Source organism: Rattus norvegicus, chromosome 15 (assembly GCF_021556685.1).
Source record: "Rattus norvegicus strain SHRSP/BbbUtx chromosome 15, alternate assembly SHRSP_T2T, whole genome shotgun sequence".
NCBI classification, from domain to species: domain Eukaryota; kingdom Metazoa; phylum Chordata; class Mammalia; order Rodentia; family Muridae; genus Rattus; species Rattus norvegicus.
This window is the reverse complement of record NC_141548.1, coordinates 45,526,001-45,544,297: the sequence shown is the minus strand read 5'-3', so window position 1 is coordinate 45,544,297 and position 18,297 is coordinate 45,526,001. Positions and strand designations below refer to the sequence as shown.

The following is an 18,297-nucleotide window of genomic DNA, read 5'->3' as shown; positions in this document are numbered from 1 at the left end:
TTCATTTAGCTCAGTCGTTGTCAACCTGTGAGTTGAGACCTCTTTGGCAAACAAAAAATATTTACATTACAATTCATACAGTATGCAAAATTAGAGTGATGACAATGCAAATAATTTTATGGTCAGGGTCACTACAACATGATGAACTATATTAAAGGGTCTCAGCAATAGGAGGGTTGAGAATCATGATTTATGTAAAATAAATTATTTTTAGTATAAGTATAAACAGTGAATTAATTCATCAGCTCTATTTCTTTACCCTTCCTAGTCCCCTAATAACTATACAGAGGAACCAACATTTATTTCAAGCTGCATATCTATATCTATATAGTTAAATGATCTATAATAACCCCTTTTCTTTTTTTTCTTTTTTTTTTTTTTTTTTTTTTTTTGGGAGCTGGGGACCAAACCCAGGGCCTTGCGCTTGCTAGGCAAGTGCTCTACCACTGAGCTAAATCCCCTATAATTATAGGGAACCCCTATAATAACCCCTATGCTAATCTGGCTACCTCCCAGCCATGATCCCATGATATCTACGTATTATCATTGATCTGGGTCTTTGCGCTTCAGATGTTTTTTTCTTCCGGTGTCTCTTTGTTTCATCTCCTCATCTTCATGGCAGGTGTGAAACATTCTCTCCACCCCTCGACTGGTAGAAACTTCCATCCTAATTTTCTTCTGCCCAACCATTGGGTGATCAGTATTTATTGACAAAGCAGAGAATAAATGATAAAAACTTTATACAAACTTAAGACAAGAAATTCTTGTTATAAACATTACAGTGCTGCGCCCAGATTAAGACAAAATGAGGGCAGAAAACACAGCAATTGAATAACACAAGGATAACCTTTCCACAATACACAAACAAATGCCTTCAGATTTAGATGGCTAGAACATGTTTCATTTAGCACAAATCATGTCTTAGTGTGTATGTTATACAGGGTTTTCCCCTTATGACAGATTGCATCTGCCTCACTGCTGAGGCAATGTGAACCCTGTGTGTTTGGTGGGCAGCTTCTGTGTGAGCTGATTCTTTCCTCATCCCTTTCTCTCACTCCCACAGTGTTTACATATTGAAATGCCTCCATTTTGAATAGTAAAATGACTCCTTATCAAGCTTTGGCTCAGGTTAGTTCTATATTCCAAATAATAGGTATTCTAACAAAATGTCCATTAGCAGCACAAGACTCTTTCCCGACCTTTTTTCCATCCTCTGATGCAGATGTCTGCAAAAGCCAAAACCTCTTATCTTTGTTTGTGATAGCCATGTTATACGGTGTGTGACCAGTGTCACTTCTCTGTCTTCTGTTCATGTCCACATGAAGTCTATGAGCAAGGAATTTTAGAGTTGAATTTCTTTTTTATTTTATGTTGCTAGGGTTTGATCCTTGCATATTAGGTGTGATGGTTTGTATATGCTTAACCCAGAGAGTGGCACTATTTGGAGATGTGGACTTGTTGGAGTAGGTGTGTCACCGTAGGTAGTTTCCTATAAGCCAGTCTTCTAGCAGCCTTCAGGTGAAAATATAGAGCTCTCAGCTCCACCTGTACCATGCCTGCCTGGATGCTGCCATGCCCTCTTGATGATAATGGACTGAACCTCTGAACCTGTAAGCCAACCCCAATTAAATGTTGTCCTTTATAAGAGTTGCCTTGGTCTTGGTGTCTGTTCACAGCAGTAAAACCCTAACTAAGACAGAAGTTGGTACCAGGGATTGGAGTATTGCTGTGATAGGCCTGACCATGCTTTTGTTTGGAAGAATGTGAACTTGGGGACTTTGGAGTTTGTACCTAACAGTGGAATCCTTAAAGTGGGGCTTAATGGACAATCCTAGTAAGACTATGGAAGACTTTGTTGCTAAGGGTGATTTGAACTGTTCAGACATGGCCCTAGAGGTTTCAGTGGAGAAGAACTTCAGTATGTGGCCTAAATACTATTTTTGTGGTATTTTGGTGAAGAATATGGCTGTTTTGCCCTTGTCTGAAGAGTCTACCTGAAGCTAAGGTGAAGAGATTTATATTAATTGCATTGACAAAAGGAAGTCTCAGAAATGCCCAGTATAGACTTTGTTCTCTGGTTAAGTCTTATGAAGAGTGTTTTGAACAAGCATAGCAAGCTAAGAAAGAAAAAATAGAAAGGAGCACCAGGAAGTGAAATGGAGCTGAATCCTGTGTTCACAGATATTAAATTGAATTAAGGGAGAGTGGTGACCTTGGGGCAAGATCCCATCTAGCTAAGTTTAGGTCCAGGCATTTAGGTACAAACCTTTAATTTTAATCTCAGGAGGCAAAGGCAAGCAGAACTCTGAGTTCAAGGCCAGCCTAGGACAGAGCAGGTATTAGGTGATGAAAACTTAAGTCCAGGCATGGTGGTACACACTTTTAATCCCAGCATTCAGGACACAACCATGTAGATCTCAGAGTTCAAGATCAATCTACAGAACAAGTTCTAGGATAGCCAAGCATAGGCAGTGAAGGAGTTGAAAAACAGAAAACTGGTGATACTGTAATAGAACAAGGGGGCCATGTTTCAGCCTCAGCAAGCAGCAGAACTCTGGCAGTTTTGGCCATGTGTCTCTGGCTTTAGAAGGGACTACTGGGACAATTGATGCTGGTTAGATGGAGCTAAGAAATTAGTGGTGATTAAGAAAAGACCAGCATCACTGAGGTGAAATCTTCTGGAAAGTGTTTTCTGAGAGCACAAAGAAGCTGTGTTCCAGAGATGACCAAGGTTGTACCTTGTGCTTCAGTTGTATGTGGTAATGTGTAAGAGTCACCCAGGTGATACTGGTTTTGAAGGTATGAAGGGGTCATGGAGTGCAGCTGAGACTTGGCACTGTGAGAAACCTGGGAAGGTCATTGGCATTTGGTGCAGCCTCAATTGCAGTCGATGGCCTACGATTAAAGGGGTCCTGCAAAGAAGTTGAGGTTTGGCATAATGAAGAGAGACTATGAGAAGCTATTGTTGAAACCTAGTTGCAGTCGAAAACCCTAGTGTACTGGAAATGCCAGTACTAAGGATGACCACCAAGAACAGCAGCAACAGTGGAGTGGATCAACCTGAGCTTAGGGTGCTACAGAGGGCAGAGCTGGAGATGTGCCCTAAGCCCTTTGGAGGAGCCCAGAAGATCATGTGTCTGATCATACTGGAACATTGGAACAAGAAGCTGTAACGTTGAAGTTGCCTGGGAGACCCCAAGATGTTGGAGATGCCAGAACCTTGGGATAGCTGTTGCAGAAATGGACCTAACCCAGGAGAAAGAAGTTTATGGGGGACCCCATTCTCAGTTGATTGATTGGCTGCAAGCATCCACCTCTGTATTTGTCAGGCTCTGGCAGAGCCTCTCAGGAAATATCTATAGTTAGAGAAAGCACTGAGGTAGCTGGAGTGCTTTGCAACTCCGTAAGAACAACAACAATATCAACCAGACAGACACCCCAGAGGTCCCAGGGATTAAACCACCAAAACAAGTACACATGGAATGACCCATGGATCCAGCTGCATATGTAACAGCGGATGGCCTTGTTGGGCCTCAATGGGAAGAGAATCCCTTGGTCCTGTGAAGGCTGGATGCCCCAGTGTAGGGGAATGCCAGACAGGGAGGCAGGAGGCACTGGGTGGATGGGTATGGGGAGCACCCTCATGGAGACGGGCTGGAGGGATGGGATAAGGTGTTTCTTGAAGGAAAACCAGGAACGGGGATAATATTTGAAATGTAAAGAAAATATCCAATAAAAACATGAGAAAAAAAAAGGACTTAATTGTAGTCAGCAAAGATGAAAAAGGAGTAGAAATCTGAATACCTCTTGGACATCAGACATAGAGGTACAGAGTTTGGAGTCTTCCCAGCTGGTTTTCTGTCTTGATTTGGGAATTACAGTTAAGTGATTGGATGAATCTGAGAAGATACTTTGAACTCTCTACTTTTGACATTGTTGATACTGCTATAGGCTCTCCAGGCTTTGGAATTTAGGCTAAATGTACATTTTTATTATGCTAAGGTTAGGTATGGTCCTCATAGACTCATGTGTTTGAACAAACCTATGTGGGCCAGAGAGTAGCACTATTTGGAGGTGTGGCCTTGTTGGAGTAGGTGTGTCACTGTGGGCATGGACTTTAAGACCCTTGCTCTAGCTTCCTAGAAGTCAGTATTCTAACAGTCTCCAGATGAAGGGGTAGAACACTCAACTCCTCTTGCACCATGCCTGCCTGGATGCTGTCATGTTCCCATCTTGATGATAATGCACTGAACCTCTGAACCTATAAGCCTACCCCAACTAAATGTCCTTATAAGAGTTGCCTTGGTCATGGTGTCTGTTCACATCAGTAAAACCCTAACTAAGACTTTTAAGTAAGCACTTGGCGTCTGTGAAGCAGGATCTTACTGTATAGCCCCAGCTGTCTTAAATTGTCCATCCTCCTGCCTCTGTCTCCTGAGTTCCAGGCTCACTATTTTTAAATACCATGTTACCGTCTTGGTAAGTGTGGTGAATATCTTGTGCCTGGATAAAGCATATTTGGACAGTCTCATCTTTCCTTCCCTTGAAGGACTTGCAGTGACTGACTGTGTAGAGGGCACAAGATCAGTTGATGCTGTTCCACTTGACACACCGGCAACACCACTGAGCTCAGGCACAGCCACTACTACCAGGACTCCTCTAATTCCTGTGTGCGGGAGCAGCAATCCATCTACTAAGACCTTTGTGCTTCGTTCTGTGTTGAAGAAACCTTGTCAGTCATTCTCAGAGAATGGAAAGGTAAGAGTTACACTTCCTAAAGCAAAGGAATTCAGAATCATTTGCTTCAGAGTAGTAACTGAAATCCATGTGTCATGCTGGTATGCAGGGAAACCCTCACTTGTTTTTCTTTTTGTAAAGTCACATTACTATTCTGAGATCGGTTCTGTTTTCAAGTAATATTATGTAGTATTCAAAATTCAATGTAGTAGACTATATAAGTCTAAAAGTTAATCCAAATTATAATTAACTGCATTGCCAAATTAGTTCACTATCAGTGCCTCAGTCCATGGCTTACTCATTCCAAATGTGTGGATCTTAACTGTGTCTTCAACCATCCATGTTTCTGTGAGTGCAGTAACCTAAGGCAGGAGGGAGCTACAGGAAATAGGTAGCATGTGTGAGTGGCTCCGTAAGTAGCCTTGGCATTCATACAGTAAGAATGCATTGTTGTTGTGCAAGTCCCCCCCTTCTAGTGCATGGATGTGTTAGAAAGGACTAACTCGGGCAGTTGCTCATTAGGAGGCTTGGTTGGGGCAGAGTAGTTCTTGGGGTGGTTACAGTTTGGAATGTGAGTAGTACTCAGACCATGGGCTGACAGGGATTCTGGCTGGGTGGTGTGGTGAGCCCCTGCAGGCCTGACTTTGTTCTGCCAGGCTTAGACCATCCATTCCTTTATACTGTGCCCTCTGTAATCTTTCAGATAAACACAGATTTCTTCCTCAAGAACATGGTAATTCAGGCAGGAAATCCCATGCTTGTTAAAAGTACCGTTCTCACCCTTATGGCAAAGCTCCCCTTGATGTCATTGACCTGGTGTGTCTCTTTGTGTTAGTGCAGCTCTCATGCTTGGACCTTGAAACCTGGCTGATCTGATACCTAATAGAACACACCATAACTTTAACCACTTGCACATTTATTAGCTTGCTGGATCAAAATGGGATGATTTTAACCCATACTTAGCAATTTCTGTTCTCAATTTTGGCTCACAATACTATTTATTAAAATATAGAAGCCAGGGACTGGAACGATGGCTCAACATTTGACAGCACTTCCTACTCTTTACAGAGAGGACCCAAGTCCAGTTCTTAGAACCTACATGGCAAGCCCACAATAATACATACAGGCAAAAACATTCATACACTTAAAAATAAATATTAAAAAATAAAAGATGAGAGAAGTTTTTACTTGGGCCTTTTCAGAATGGTGTTTTAAAGCTAAAACAAGTAAGAAAATAAAAAGGTAGCCTTTTAAAAAAAAAAAGTTCAGCAGTCCCATTCTTTTTAGTGACTTTGTGTGTTATAAAAGGAGTAAATCTTTGATCGGTCATTATTCTGATTAGGGATACAACCCCTGTGATGACCAGGCCCATCTGATCACATGTCCGTCCAACTGTTGCAAAGGAGGAGCGGGTATGTTACTCACAGTCATCTTTAAATTAAGCGTATTATTTTCTCTTTCTGCTCAAGCTTTACCATGTCTGAAATGACTTGGGAGTGGAGGGCATGGGAGGGAAAGGTGTCTTTAGAAAGCCTCATTTGGGCTTGAGGTGTACTCGGTGGTAGATGATCTGCCTGACGTGGGTGAGAGAACTGGGTTTAATCCCCAGCACCATACAGAAAGAGGTGATCTCTGTTGCCTATCAAGTTTGACTTAATGACAGAACTTGTAAAGAACTTCAAATGCTTCAATTTTATTAATACTTGAAATAATTACCTTATTTGAAAGTCAGTACCATTTTAGTCAAAAGTGTGGCTTTCACCCATTTGAATTTTCTCTACAAATTGTGTTGTTATAAAAATAGCAGCGGAATATGCCAAATTCAGACAATCTATTGTACTTTTAGGTAAGAAAAACAGCTTAAGTTTTAGCATATTCTCATTCATTGTCTATAGGTAGAGAAAACTGTAAAACACCAGGCTGTCTGAATCTGAGGAAGAGGAAGAGAGTTACTTTTGGAGAAGACTTAAGCCCTGAAGTGTTTGATGAATCTTTACCAGCCAATACTCCATTGTGTAAAGGAGGAACACCTGTTCATCCGAGAAACGTCAGCATCACTACCAGTCCCCTGCAGTCCCCAGTTCATGAGCAGTTCCTTCAGCCAAACTTTGATGACAAGGAAGAGAATCTCGTAAGTGTGGAAACCCCAGGAGAAGGCATGCTCCTATTTCCACCAGGCTTCCCTTGTTTTTGCATAAAAATTATGATTTGAAATTATGAAGTAGGTCAGATGACATGCCACAATTCAATGTCTTACGTATAGTAGTTTCATTAAACCTAAGTGCTATTGGTTGTAAGATGTGCCTATTTTGTATCACTAAGAAAAGAAATGCAGGTATCTGAGACATTAAAATATGAAAAAATATCCATCTTAGAACTGAAATAATATGTTTTTAAGAGGAAAAAACACGTAGTAGGAGACACATTTTAGTAAATCTTCAGATCAACTCAGGGGGATAAAGAAAGAAAAATGACCAGTCAGGAGAAAGAGGTGACATTACTATATCCTAACAAGAGTCTAAGGACAGTAGGAGCTTATCAGCAACTTCAGCTGACATTTTAGCAGCTCAGATAAACCATGTGCAGTCTTTGAAACACATAAAGCATCAACCTTCACATAAGAAGGAATGCATTGTTTCATTAGCCCTATGTTAAATTCAAATTGTCACTAAACCTGTCTCACAGTTATAATTTTGCTGTAAAACTGATTTTGTGCACACTTTCAAATAAAACAGAAACGCTGTGATCGTCTCAGTCCATGCAGAAAAGGTGTTTTTATGAAATTGAGCATTTCTGATTAAATATCAAAACTGTGAGCAAACTGGTATGAAAGGGGGATATTTTTCAAACTGTCGTATTTTTCTATAAATTAACAATAGTTACTGTATTACAATTATATGGGAAGGCTTTGAAATCTTTATTTTGCCATCTTACCATGAGTTTCATTGAAAAATATTATAATACTAGATGGTGTTTCTTAATGATTTTCTTTACTCTGCTTTGTATAAGTTTGACAATGGAATTTTAAATAAACCAAATCAGTGATTAATATGACCCTTTATTGGGGTGGTTGTGTTGGCAAATACATTTGCATTGTGAAGGTGACCACTCAGAGTTATACTTTGTTTAGCTTAGACCTTCTCATTTTCTTTTTCTTTTTTTTTTTTTTTTTAAATTCCAATCTATGCTTAGAATTCCTCTTCTAAAATAAGGCACATCATTTACTCATTCCCTGTTCTTAATGGTATCTAATTTGTACTTTTTCCTTTGCTTAGGAAAACATAGCACCACCTCAGGGATCATTTGCAATTCTGAGTCCTACTAAATCCTCATTCTCTGAGATTCCTCCAGGTATTATTTATGTTTGTCTTTTGTGAGGGGTAGCGTGTGTGTGTGTGTGTGTGTGTGTGTGTGTGTGTGTGTGTGTGTATACACGTGCAGGGAGTGGGGCATTATCTGTCCTGTGCTGTTGCTTCCACTCTGCTTTTACTCCTCTGAGACGGACTCTCTTACTGAATCTGAAGCTCAGCTAGTGTCCAGCAAGTGCCAGTGATCGTCCTGTCTTCACTTCCCCCATGGCATTGAGATTATTAAGCGTACGTGCAGCCTTGCCTAGCACCCACTTTGCTTTTTGAGATGGGCTTGGTTATTAGACTAGATGGTTGTCTGGCAAACTCTAGGAACCCGCTTATCTGGAATGTCAGAATCCTCCCGGCCTTCAGATTGCTCTTTTGCCATAAGATGCCCTTTTATTTTTTGTTTTAGATTTACTTATATTTATATGTATTGCTACCCATGTTTATGTATGCCATACCTGCAGGGCTTAGAAGAGGATGGCAGATCCTCCTGGGAGTTATGAGTCTTCCGGTGTGGGTACTGAACTTGACCCTCTATAAGAGCAGCAAATACTCTTAATTGCTGAGCCATCTCTCCACCCCCAATACCTGGCTTTTTTATATGGGTTCTGGGCATCAAACCCAAGTTCTCCTGCTCAAGGAGCACTTTGACAACTGAGCTGCCTCCCTAGTGCCTTAATTCTTTTTAGCACATAAAATTTAATCTCTTTATTCTTATAAATTTTTATATGTGGTACAACAGTATGTTCTTGATTTTAAGAAAATCAAATACTGTGTATGAAAAATTATCCCTTCTTTCTATTGCAAGTGTCATACTTGATAATCATCCTCATTGAACTTAAATGGGCTTTCTCTGCTTCAAGTTGATAATGCACAGTGCTGCTGATCTCTTAGCCAACCTAGGATCAATAATAGATTTCTCTGATTGTACAACTGAGGAAGTGAAACAGTTTGAACTGTAAGGACCATTCCTAAATGGCCAAAAGTCTTATCCACCATTAGCATGGCATTCTCATTGCATATACTTACCAAGTATATGTCTTTTGTGATCATAAAACAAAAATGTTTCCTGGTTTTTCTGGCATACCACACTTGGCTGACAAAGCCATCCTGTGAGTACTTGGATTATGGACCCTGTATTCATGTGTCCGCCTTTCTGAGATCCTTCGATGTCTTCTTACTGCTGTAGCCTGCGTTTGTGACTCTAAACCTGTAAATTACTAAGTCACAGGTAAAGTTTTGACTCTAGTCTGTCATGTTCTAAGCTTTGAACATATTACACTGTCTTTTCTAAATGTCAGGCATGTGTAAGGTGCAGTTGTGTGTTCTGTTTCATGCTTTTATTGTACTCAGTCTGTGTATTCAGCAACTCTTTAAACCCTCATCTGGGTCTCTCTCACTGCTCTTATTAATTATCTGTCCTAAATATGGCATTTAAGAGCAAATGTGATGCAAAAAACACTATAAAGTTCTTTATCCATGTGATTCGTGTTGGTTTTGTGCTAAGAACCTAATTTTGCTTGTTTCCTGTTATCAGGCACTAACACTTGCAGTCCTTTAAATAAGGATGAAGAAATAGTCTATAGTGTTGGTAGATCTACACGGACTTCTCACAGAAGAAAGGTAAATGCTTATATTAAATCTTCGTGCTCATGGTGATGGAGAAAATTCTGATTTTTGATGGGTGCTGTTAAGAATTAGTATTTTGTCTCACTCCTCTGAAACCTGCAATCATGCCTTGCTAATTTGATTTTAATTCTAGTACGAAAGTCCACTAGAACAAGAACTTCCCTTCAGAATTGTATGACTGTGAAAAGCAAGCTACTTGTTAATTTAGTTTTAGATCTGTATGAAAAGATCCACATAAAATTAAGAGCCAAAAAGTAACTAAGTACATGCTTTGTGTGTAGGGAGGGTCGGGGACCGGGGGAGGTGTTGGTTTTTCAAGACAGGGTTTCTCTGTGTAGCCCTAGCTGTCTGGAACTCCCTCTGTCACCAGGCTGACCTTGAACTCACAGAGATCCGCCTGTCTGCCTCCTGAGTGCCAGGATTAAAAGTGTGTACCACTACCACCTGCTCTAGTACATGCCTGTTTAAACTGTTTTAGTTTGTGTTCTACGGTGGCATTCACCTGACAGTATGTAGGTGTCACTCGCATTGGCTACATGTCTTTTGTTCATTAAGTTACATGTAATTGGATCTTTGTCCATATCTTTGTATATAAGCATACATACACTATTATTGGGTCTTCTGATGAAAATCGTATGGTCTAGCCTAATTTATTACAAGATAATAACAGTAAATAAATACCTGGTGAATTAATAAGCCACTAGTTCTTACTACTTTTTTCTTCCTAATATAATATCGTTCTGACTCTATGCTTGATAAGTTGACGAATGTTAATTAGTAATTCCCTCTTTTAATTTGGGTTAATGTACCTCTAACAAAATATAAAAGTGGATAGGAGGTGTGGCTCAGTGATAGAGTGGGTACCCAGTCTGGGTCTTAGTACCAAGCACTGAAGGTGGGGGCAAGCAGGATGGGCCTATCATAGGAAAAAGGTTAAAGTGAAAACTGGGCCACATCATGAAAGGTGACTGACCGTTTTATTTACTTGTCCTTACTTTGTTCCCTTTATACCAGTTGCTGAGTTCTGCAGGAACAGGTGTTTGCAACTCGTACACTACACAAGCTGAGCCCTGTAAAGAGAAGATAAACAGGAGGAAATCTCAAGAAAAAAAGCATACAAGCAAAACACTTCCTAAAAAGAAACAGGCAAGAATGCTTTCCACATCTTAATACATATGGTGTGCTCCATGTCTTGGTGTATGATGAAGGATCAGGGAAGTGTCTTTGCTAATTACCTGAGGCTAGCTCTGCATCCTCTTCATTTTAATGTCATCCAGCACAGGAGCAATAGACATGAGGGATTATTCACCTTAAGTGGTCTACCTTTTTTTTTTTTTTTTCCCATGTATTACTATGTAGCCCAGGTTGGCCTTGCATCTACCATCTTTCTCCCTCAATGCCCAGTGCTGGGAACTTCAGCATCGTGCCCAGCTCTTAAAAGTCTTCATGGACGTACATATCTTACCTTTAATGCTTTTGATCCTCAGGAAAAGGTTGCATGGGCACCTGCAAAAGTTGCTTTCTTATTCTCCCAGGTACAATCAGCCAGGCTATACTCAAGCCAGGTTTTTAAGCACATATTCATTGAACTTTGCCTGTTATTTGTGACAGTGACAGAATGGCTACCACAAAAGAATGGCTGTAGGACCGACCAGTCCTCTGTGAAGGGGTCCACATAACTCCTGCACTGTGAGCTGCTCCGGGATATGATGCTGCACCGTGCCAGCATAATAATAGCAGCCCTGACACTCGGTGCCCTCAGCTCCTTCATCTTTAAACTTTCCTTGTAACTGGCCATGCACATGCACACTGGCTACACTTGGCCGGTACCTGCCTGGTGTCTGGTAGGAGGAATGAGTGAATCAGCTGCTACTTGGACCTGTAGCCTCTAAGTCACCTCTATCTAAAGAAAAGATTGGAAGCCAACTTTGCAGGTGCTATCACTGTTGTGTGCTTAGCTGATTCAACATCTTTAATACCATTTTTTCCCCTTGGCCTTCTGGTGATGCTTGCTCAGAAATACCTAGCCTCCTCTCTAAGCTGAGCCTTGTGTCTATCCATCATCCATTTTATCCCGTCCCTTACTTACACAGTCATTCTACCAATAATAATATCCTGATTCTCTGGCTACTCTTAAGCTTTCAGATATCCACAGTTTTGCTTCCTAGGTTTCCTGAATTTCTTGAGCTATTTCATCCGTTCTTATATTAATTGCATTTCTGTGTCCTTTTCAGCCAGCTGGTCTACCTAGCAACAGTTCAGCTCCACATTAGTTATTCCTTCTGCCATCTATTGGCACTGCCGAGATACAGGTGTGGGAGTGGTTCCATCTGAAGTCATGGCTTCAGATGTTACCTGAAATTGAATCTTATCTTGCACTTTGCCTGAATAACTTTTCCAATAAATATGGTCATTTAGTTATTAATTATTAAGATCAGTGCAAACTTTATGGTATTACTTGCAATAGACATTTCAAAAGCATTTAACATAATAAAACACTCACTTGTAATATTTATTAAAAGTTGATTTTTCTTGCACACATTCTTAGCATATGTATTCCTTAGAATTCTACTCTCTGCCCTTGTAAATCATTTACTTTCTGTGACTTCTTATACAGCATGGCTATTAATGATCAAGTTTTAAAACCATGTCTTCTTGATTTGTAAGTTTATGTCCAAATGCCTATTCTACACACCTTCTAAAGCCCATCTAAAGTCACTATTCTAAAATTAGTCCAGCTCCTCAGGAAAACCACATAAAAATTCTGTGAACTTCTCTCTTGTTCCATGACACAAAAAGATTACTTTTCCTTATTGATTAGCACAAATACCTCTGAGTCATCAAATTCAGAAGAAATTGCATTTTCCTGCTTTTCTTTTTTAGGCTTAGGGAAATGATGGAAGATTATCTTGCTTTAAAAGTCTGTGTTCATTCAATGGTATACATGACACTTGTTGCAAAAAAAATTGATTTTTTTTTTAATCTATAGCTTTAAAAAACACAGTTACAAAAAGTGCATATGTATTTCTTCCTAGCACTGGCTAGAAAATTCAGGAAGGAATCAACATTAGATTGCCCTAATCCCTTCTAAGACCCTGCTGGATGACTGTAATTGATGTAGGATAAGCAGTAGAGGTAGAATAGCAATGAGAAGGGGTGTTAAGCAACAGATGACAGCCTTCAATGAATCTCTAGAAGACAAGGCAGATGGGAGCATGTTGATGGATAGAAGAGGTGGAAAGATTTACAGTTCAGAATGTGCTAGGAAAGGAACTAGAGGGATCTGGGAACCAGCCTGCCTATGGGAATCCCAAGAGACTCTGGCCCAGAATTGGCAGGTACAATGGATGAGAAGCGTGAGAAGTAGTACTGAAAAAAAAAAAAAGATTAACGTCTTATATATGAAATAGTCTGTACCAGTTGGCATGCAATCCCCCTTTCCCACCCTGATGTTAAGAACAGATGTTGCCATCTAGGTTAAAGCCCTATTCTGGTATTTGTAAATTCCCACAATCTTGACAGCCAACTCTTACCCTAACACAAAGCCTAACACCCAAGACTTAAGCTGCAGCTGCCCTACCTTGCCCTGCCACACCCCATCTGACCACACATGAAGTTCCCAAGGAAAATTGCCATAGAGTAAAGACACTGAGCTGGAGTACACAGGAAACACTTTTAGGGCGTAATCTGTTCCTAAGAAGAATTTGATCATTGACTGGTACCAATTTGTTTAATAGAAGAGAGCAATACTAATAATTTACAAACAAAATAAAAGCTTGACCTCAGAGACTAGAAGAAACATGCATATTTTGTTAGGTTAAAGAAATTAAAGGGATTCTATAAAAAGCGGACAGAAAAATAATTATAAAAATTGAGATTTGGGAGGTTGCAGGTGGTTGTGCACCTCCCTCTGACTTCTTAAGGCTGCTGGGCCATTGATCTCGTAAGTGGTCCATGCCCTTATGGACAGATGGCCACAGTGCTCATATGTCATCCGTACCAGGGCAGAGGTGGGTCAGCTGGCTAAGAGCTGACATTCCCCTCCAATGTAGCATGGATGATTTCAACTCGGGGAATTGCTACACTTTGGTCCTGAAACACCTGGATGGTTCCCAAGTACAGGAAAAGGCACTATTTCCTCATGGTCAAGAAGAAGGTCAGTGTCTTAGTCACCGTTCTGTAACTGTGAAAAGACACTCTGACCAAGGCAACTCTTATAAAAAAGTTCTTTTCATTGGCACTTCCCTACCGCTTCAGAGGTTTCTTGCATTATCATGGCAGGAAGCATGGCAGCATGCAGACAGACATGGTGCTGGAGGAGCAGCTAAGAGATCTACATCCAGATCAGCAGGCAGCAGGAAGAGCTAGACACTGGGTCTGGTAAACTTAACTGTCCACAAAGTCTTGCTGGGGTTCTAGTAAGGAAGCTGTGTGGAATAAAAATGTACAAACATTGAAAGCAACTGTCCAGGAAGTATCAGACCTAGAGATAAAAGTTGTCCTTGAACCCTTGACCTTTTCTGTCACTGATGCCTATAAAGTTCTAAACATCCCCACAGGACCTGTGTAAGGTGGGTAACTGACCACTGGCTGCCTTTGCTCACTCATGTTCTCTTTTCATTTTGTATATTTGAGCCTATTGTGGGATATTCTAGTATAATGACTGCCATCATATGGGTAATTTTAAAATCTAAATAAAAGACCCAATCTGAAGTAAAACAGAACATAATCACTAAGGGAAGCATTAAAAGAGAGATCGTAGCTTCTCCCTTATTAATTCTGAGCCTAGGGTTGAGCACAGGTGTTCCTGGGCTATCTCTTATCAACATGATGAGTAGCTTACATCTCAAACCCATCATGGTTCATCTCAGATGGCTTAATGGCTATCTGTACTCTGATACAGAACTTTAAAAGAGCAACAGCAGAAATAGAATGGCTTTGTAGTTGTTGAGGCCTTGCCTTTTGTATATGTACAGTGCTAAGTGATAGGTTGTAGGAAATACTTTTGTGCTTGTTTAATTGTGTATGTATCATCATTGGTTGAAGAAAAGTCAATCTGAGGCTGTTCAATATTGTATTAATTCACTGTTTGCTTATATTTAAAGAAAGATAACTCCGTCTTTACCACAATTCTTCCCCAGATCTATATATATTTATATGCGTGTGTGAATATATAATAGTAGTCAGACTGGAGAAGAAGGGAACTTCCAAAAAGTAGAGTGTAAGAAAGACTTATATCTTAGGAGAAGTGGATAACCTATCCAAGGGACTTCACTACAGTTCAGAAAGGAAGGAGGAAATCTTAATTGATAAGTAAAAAATACAAAAGGGCTTTAAAAGAACCTAAGAATCCATGTTCTCTTAGTTACCATTCGGTTGCTATGGCAAAACACAATGACCAGGGTAATTTATGAAAACATTTATTTGGTCATAGGTTCCATAGGGATAGTTTAAGCTAGATAGGCAGGAACTTAGAGTAGAGACCAAGAGCTCACATCTCCATCTGTAAGCAGGAAGCAGAGAGAACTAAGTCCAAATGGTGTGGGATGTTGTTGGGTTTTTTTGTTGTTTGTTTTGTTTTGTTTTGTTTTTTCTTCTTTTTTTTCAGAGCTGGGGACCAAACCCAGGGCCTTGTGCTTGCTAGGCAAGTGCTCTACCACTGAGCCAAATCCCCAACCCCCTTGTTTTGTTTTTTAAACTTCAAAATCCACCCTCATGACATACTTTCCCCAGTAAGGCCTAACCTCCTAATCCTCCCCAACAGCTACCAACAGGAGACTCAAGTATTCAGATCTCTGAAACTTCTATGAGATCTCATACAAACCAGCACTCCTGGTTCAGTAGACAGGCAGGACATAGACATGTCAGTATGAAACTAAAGCACACAGATGATTGAAGAGTGGAGTTTGCTTGTAGAAAGACAGTCCAAGAGGCATCACATTTCGCAGAAATCAAAATGCTTTCTGGGTGTGGAAAGACTATTACACTTTCAGCAACCATTTGATCATTGGAATAAGGAATGTCCCCTGTAGCAGGGGCTAGCAGAGATTTAGAAGTTGGTAGCAGTGGACAAAAAGGTACGCTCAAATTTCTCTGGGTGATGTAGATCTGGGCAGAGGTAAATTTGGGAGGATCTGACTGAATCTAATATTCATTTACCCTTTGACATAGTATTCCTGATTCTGGGAATGTCTCAAAGATCCACTGACATCAACACAAAAAGATGTGTCCAAAGTCATTTATCTTATCTCTGTAAGGCAGAAGATTAAGCACAAACCAAATGTCACCCGATATGAGATTTGATTGATAAAATAGACTATCCACAGAGTAAGTATTACAAAGCTGTAAAAAATAGTGAAGAGAACTCCCATATGCTACTGTGGAATGATGCCAGAATATTCTCACTTACATACTTAGCAAAAAAAGTTATAAACTCTGTTTAAGAAAACAGTTACTGCTTCTCTCTCATTAAGTCACATTTTCTTTTTTTTTTTCTTTTTTTTGGGGGGGGGTGGGGGGGGGAGCTGGGGACCGAACCCAGGGCCTTGCGCTTGCTAGGCAAGCACTCTACCACTAAGCTCTACCACTTCTCTCTCATTAAGTCACATTTTCATGTAGCACTTAAAATGGTCTTTATAGAAGTTAAGCTAAAATGAGGTCATTGGGGATAGGTTCTAATCAAATCTAACTGTTCTTATGAGAAGTAAAAATGTAGATATAACACCAGTGGTTCTTAAACACAATGTGCAGGTGCAGAAGGCCATCTGCAAACCAGGGACCTAGGACTTAGGATGGACCAGCCAACACATTGATCTTAAACTTGAAGCATCTAGAATGATGAAAATAATGTTAGCCTACTGTCCAGTCAGGGCTTTTATTGCTGTGAAGAGATACCATGACTGTGGCACCTCTTAAAATGGAAACCATTTAATTGGGGCTGGCTTAGTTTCAGAGGTTTAGACCATTATGGCGGGAAGAATGACAGTATGCAATGAGACCTGGTGCTGAAGAAGGACCTGAGAGTTCTACATCTTGATCCACAGGTAGCAGGAAAAGAACTGTGTGTTACTGAACTGACGCCAGCAGCAACACAGTTCTTCCAATAAAGCCATACCTATTCTGACAATACTACATCTCCCAAAAGTGCTCTATAGTCCAAGCATTCAAATACAGGAGTGTGGGGGCCATTCTTTTTCAAACCACTACACCTACTAAGCCTGTGATGACTTTGGTAGATTGGTTCTAATAGCTGGACTGCCATTATCTAAGGAAACAAGAATATGTATATATAATGCAAACACACATAATACAGAGTTGTGGGGTTTTTGTTTTTATTTCCTTTAAAAAGAAAAGAAGTCAAACCCAGTTTATTCAGGACTGGCAGCAGTGCTTACCTGATAAGGTCACCTGGCTGGCTCAGGTCCCGGGACTTTAGTCAAACCAAGCCCTGGGACCTGAGTTTGACCTACCTGATCTACCTGTGGAAGACAAAAATCTGTTCCCCTCAAAGTTGTGTGCTAACCTCCACATACATGCTATAGCATGTATACACATACACTGTGATTTTTAAAGAAAAAAATGTAAGCTCATTAGCCTATAGGAGCTGGTAACTAGAATAGGAGAATACATACAATTTTTTAGATTAGGCTTTGGAGCCATGTATATGTTTTATATGACAATAAGTAACAGAATTCTTTTAAAAATTGGGATCAGAATGAAGCAATTTTGCTATATCAAGTTTGTAGCTTAACCTTAAAAAGCTTTTAAAGCTGGAAATTAAATATGTTACAATATAATTAAGGACTAAAAGTACAAAGAAACAGTGTGAGACACTAATAGAAGAAGTTAGTTTAAGGTATAAACAATTTTTATTTTTATTTAGAATTAATGCCCCAGGGCTGGATTGATGACTCAGTGCTTAAGAGTACTGATTTCTCTTCCAGAGGACCCAGGTTCAATTCCCAGCACCCACATAGCAGTTTACAAATTAACTGCAACTCTGTCTCCACACACAGACTAACATAAAATAAATCTTTTTTTAAAAAGTTAAAAAATTATGACTTCTCTATGTATGACTAAGACTAAGTTTGGAGCCAGATGGTGGTCATGGCAGCAGCAAATGCCTTTAATCCCAGCACTTGGGAGGCAGAGGCTGAGTTCGAGGCCAGTCTGTTCTATAGAGTAAGTTCCAGGACAGCCAGGGCTTCACAGAGAAACCTCATCTCAAAAGGAAAAAACCATTGAATTTAAAGGGAAGTTATCAGTATGGGTTTATCAATATTTTCCATTTAAAAGAATTTTCTATTGATAATAAGGAAGAACAAGTCTCCCTGGTCCCACTGCTGTACCTTCCTGCCAGGTAAAAGAGACCTGGGTTCCAAGGAGGAAAGGATTCTCAGATTTACAGCAGCATGTGTGGAGAGTGAGCCTGGGTCTATGCTCTAGTGCAAACAAGAAAGCTCCAAATAACTGAGGTCTTATTAAAGGAGACTTTGCTATCTGAAGTCATTACAGAACACCGAAAGATGAGCGTGGGACAGGGAGTACCATGTAAATTGGTAATAACGCCTGGTCC

At 40.2% G+C, this 18,297-nt stretch overlaps 1 protein-coding gene across 13 annotated transcripts in view; it reads left to right on the top strand.

Annotated features, from left to right (window-relative positions):
• Nucleotides 1–18,297, top strand: part of Cdca2 (cell division cycle associated 2) — a 46,589-nt gene that overhangs the window by 15,360 nt on the left and 12,932 nt on the right. For all 13 annotated transcript variants that reach the window (NM_001431437.1, NM_001431438.1, NM_001431439.1 and 10 more), the window contains 6 exons: nt 4,550–4,758; nt 6,080–6,149; nt 6,633–6,868; nt 8,013–8,088; nt 9,631–9,716; nt 10,737–10,868. In NM_001431437.1, the coding sequence (NP_001418366.1) occupies nt 4,550–4,758; nt 6,080–6,149; nt 6,633–6,868; nt 8,013–8,088; nt 9,631–9,716; nt 10,737–10,868 (809 nt within the window). The remainder of the gene's footprint in view (nt 1–4,549; nt 4,759–6,079; nt 6,150–6,632; nt 6,869–8,012; nt 8,089–9,630; nt 9,717–10,736; nt 10,869–18,297) is intronic.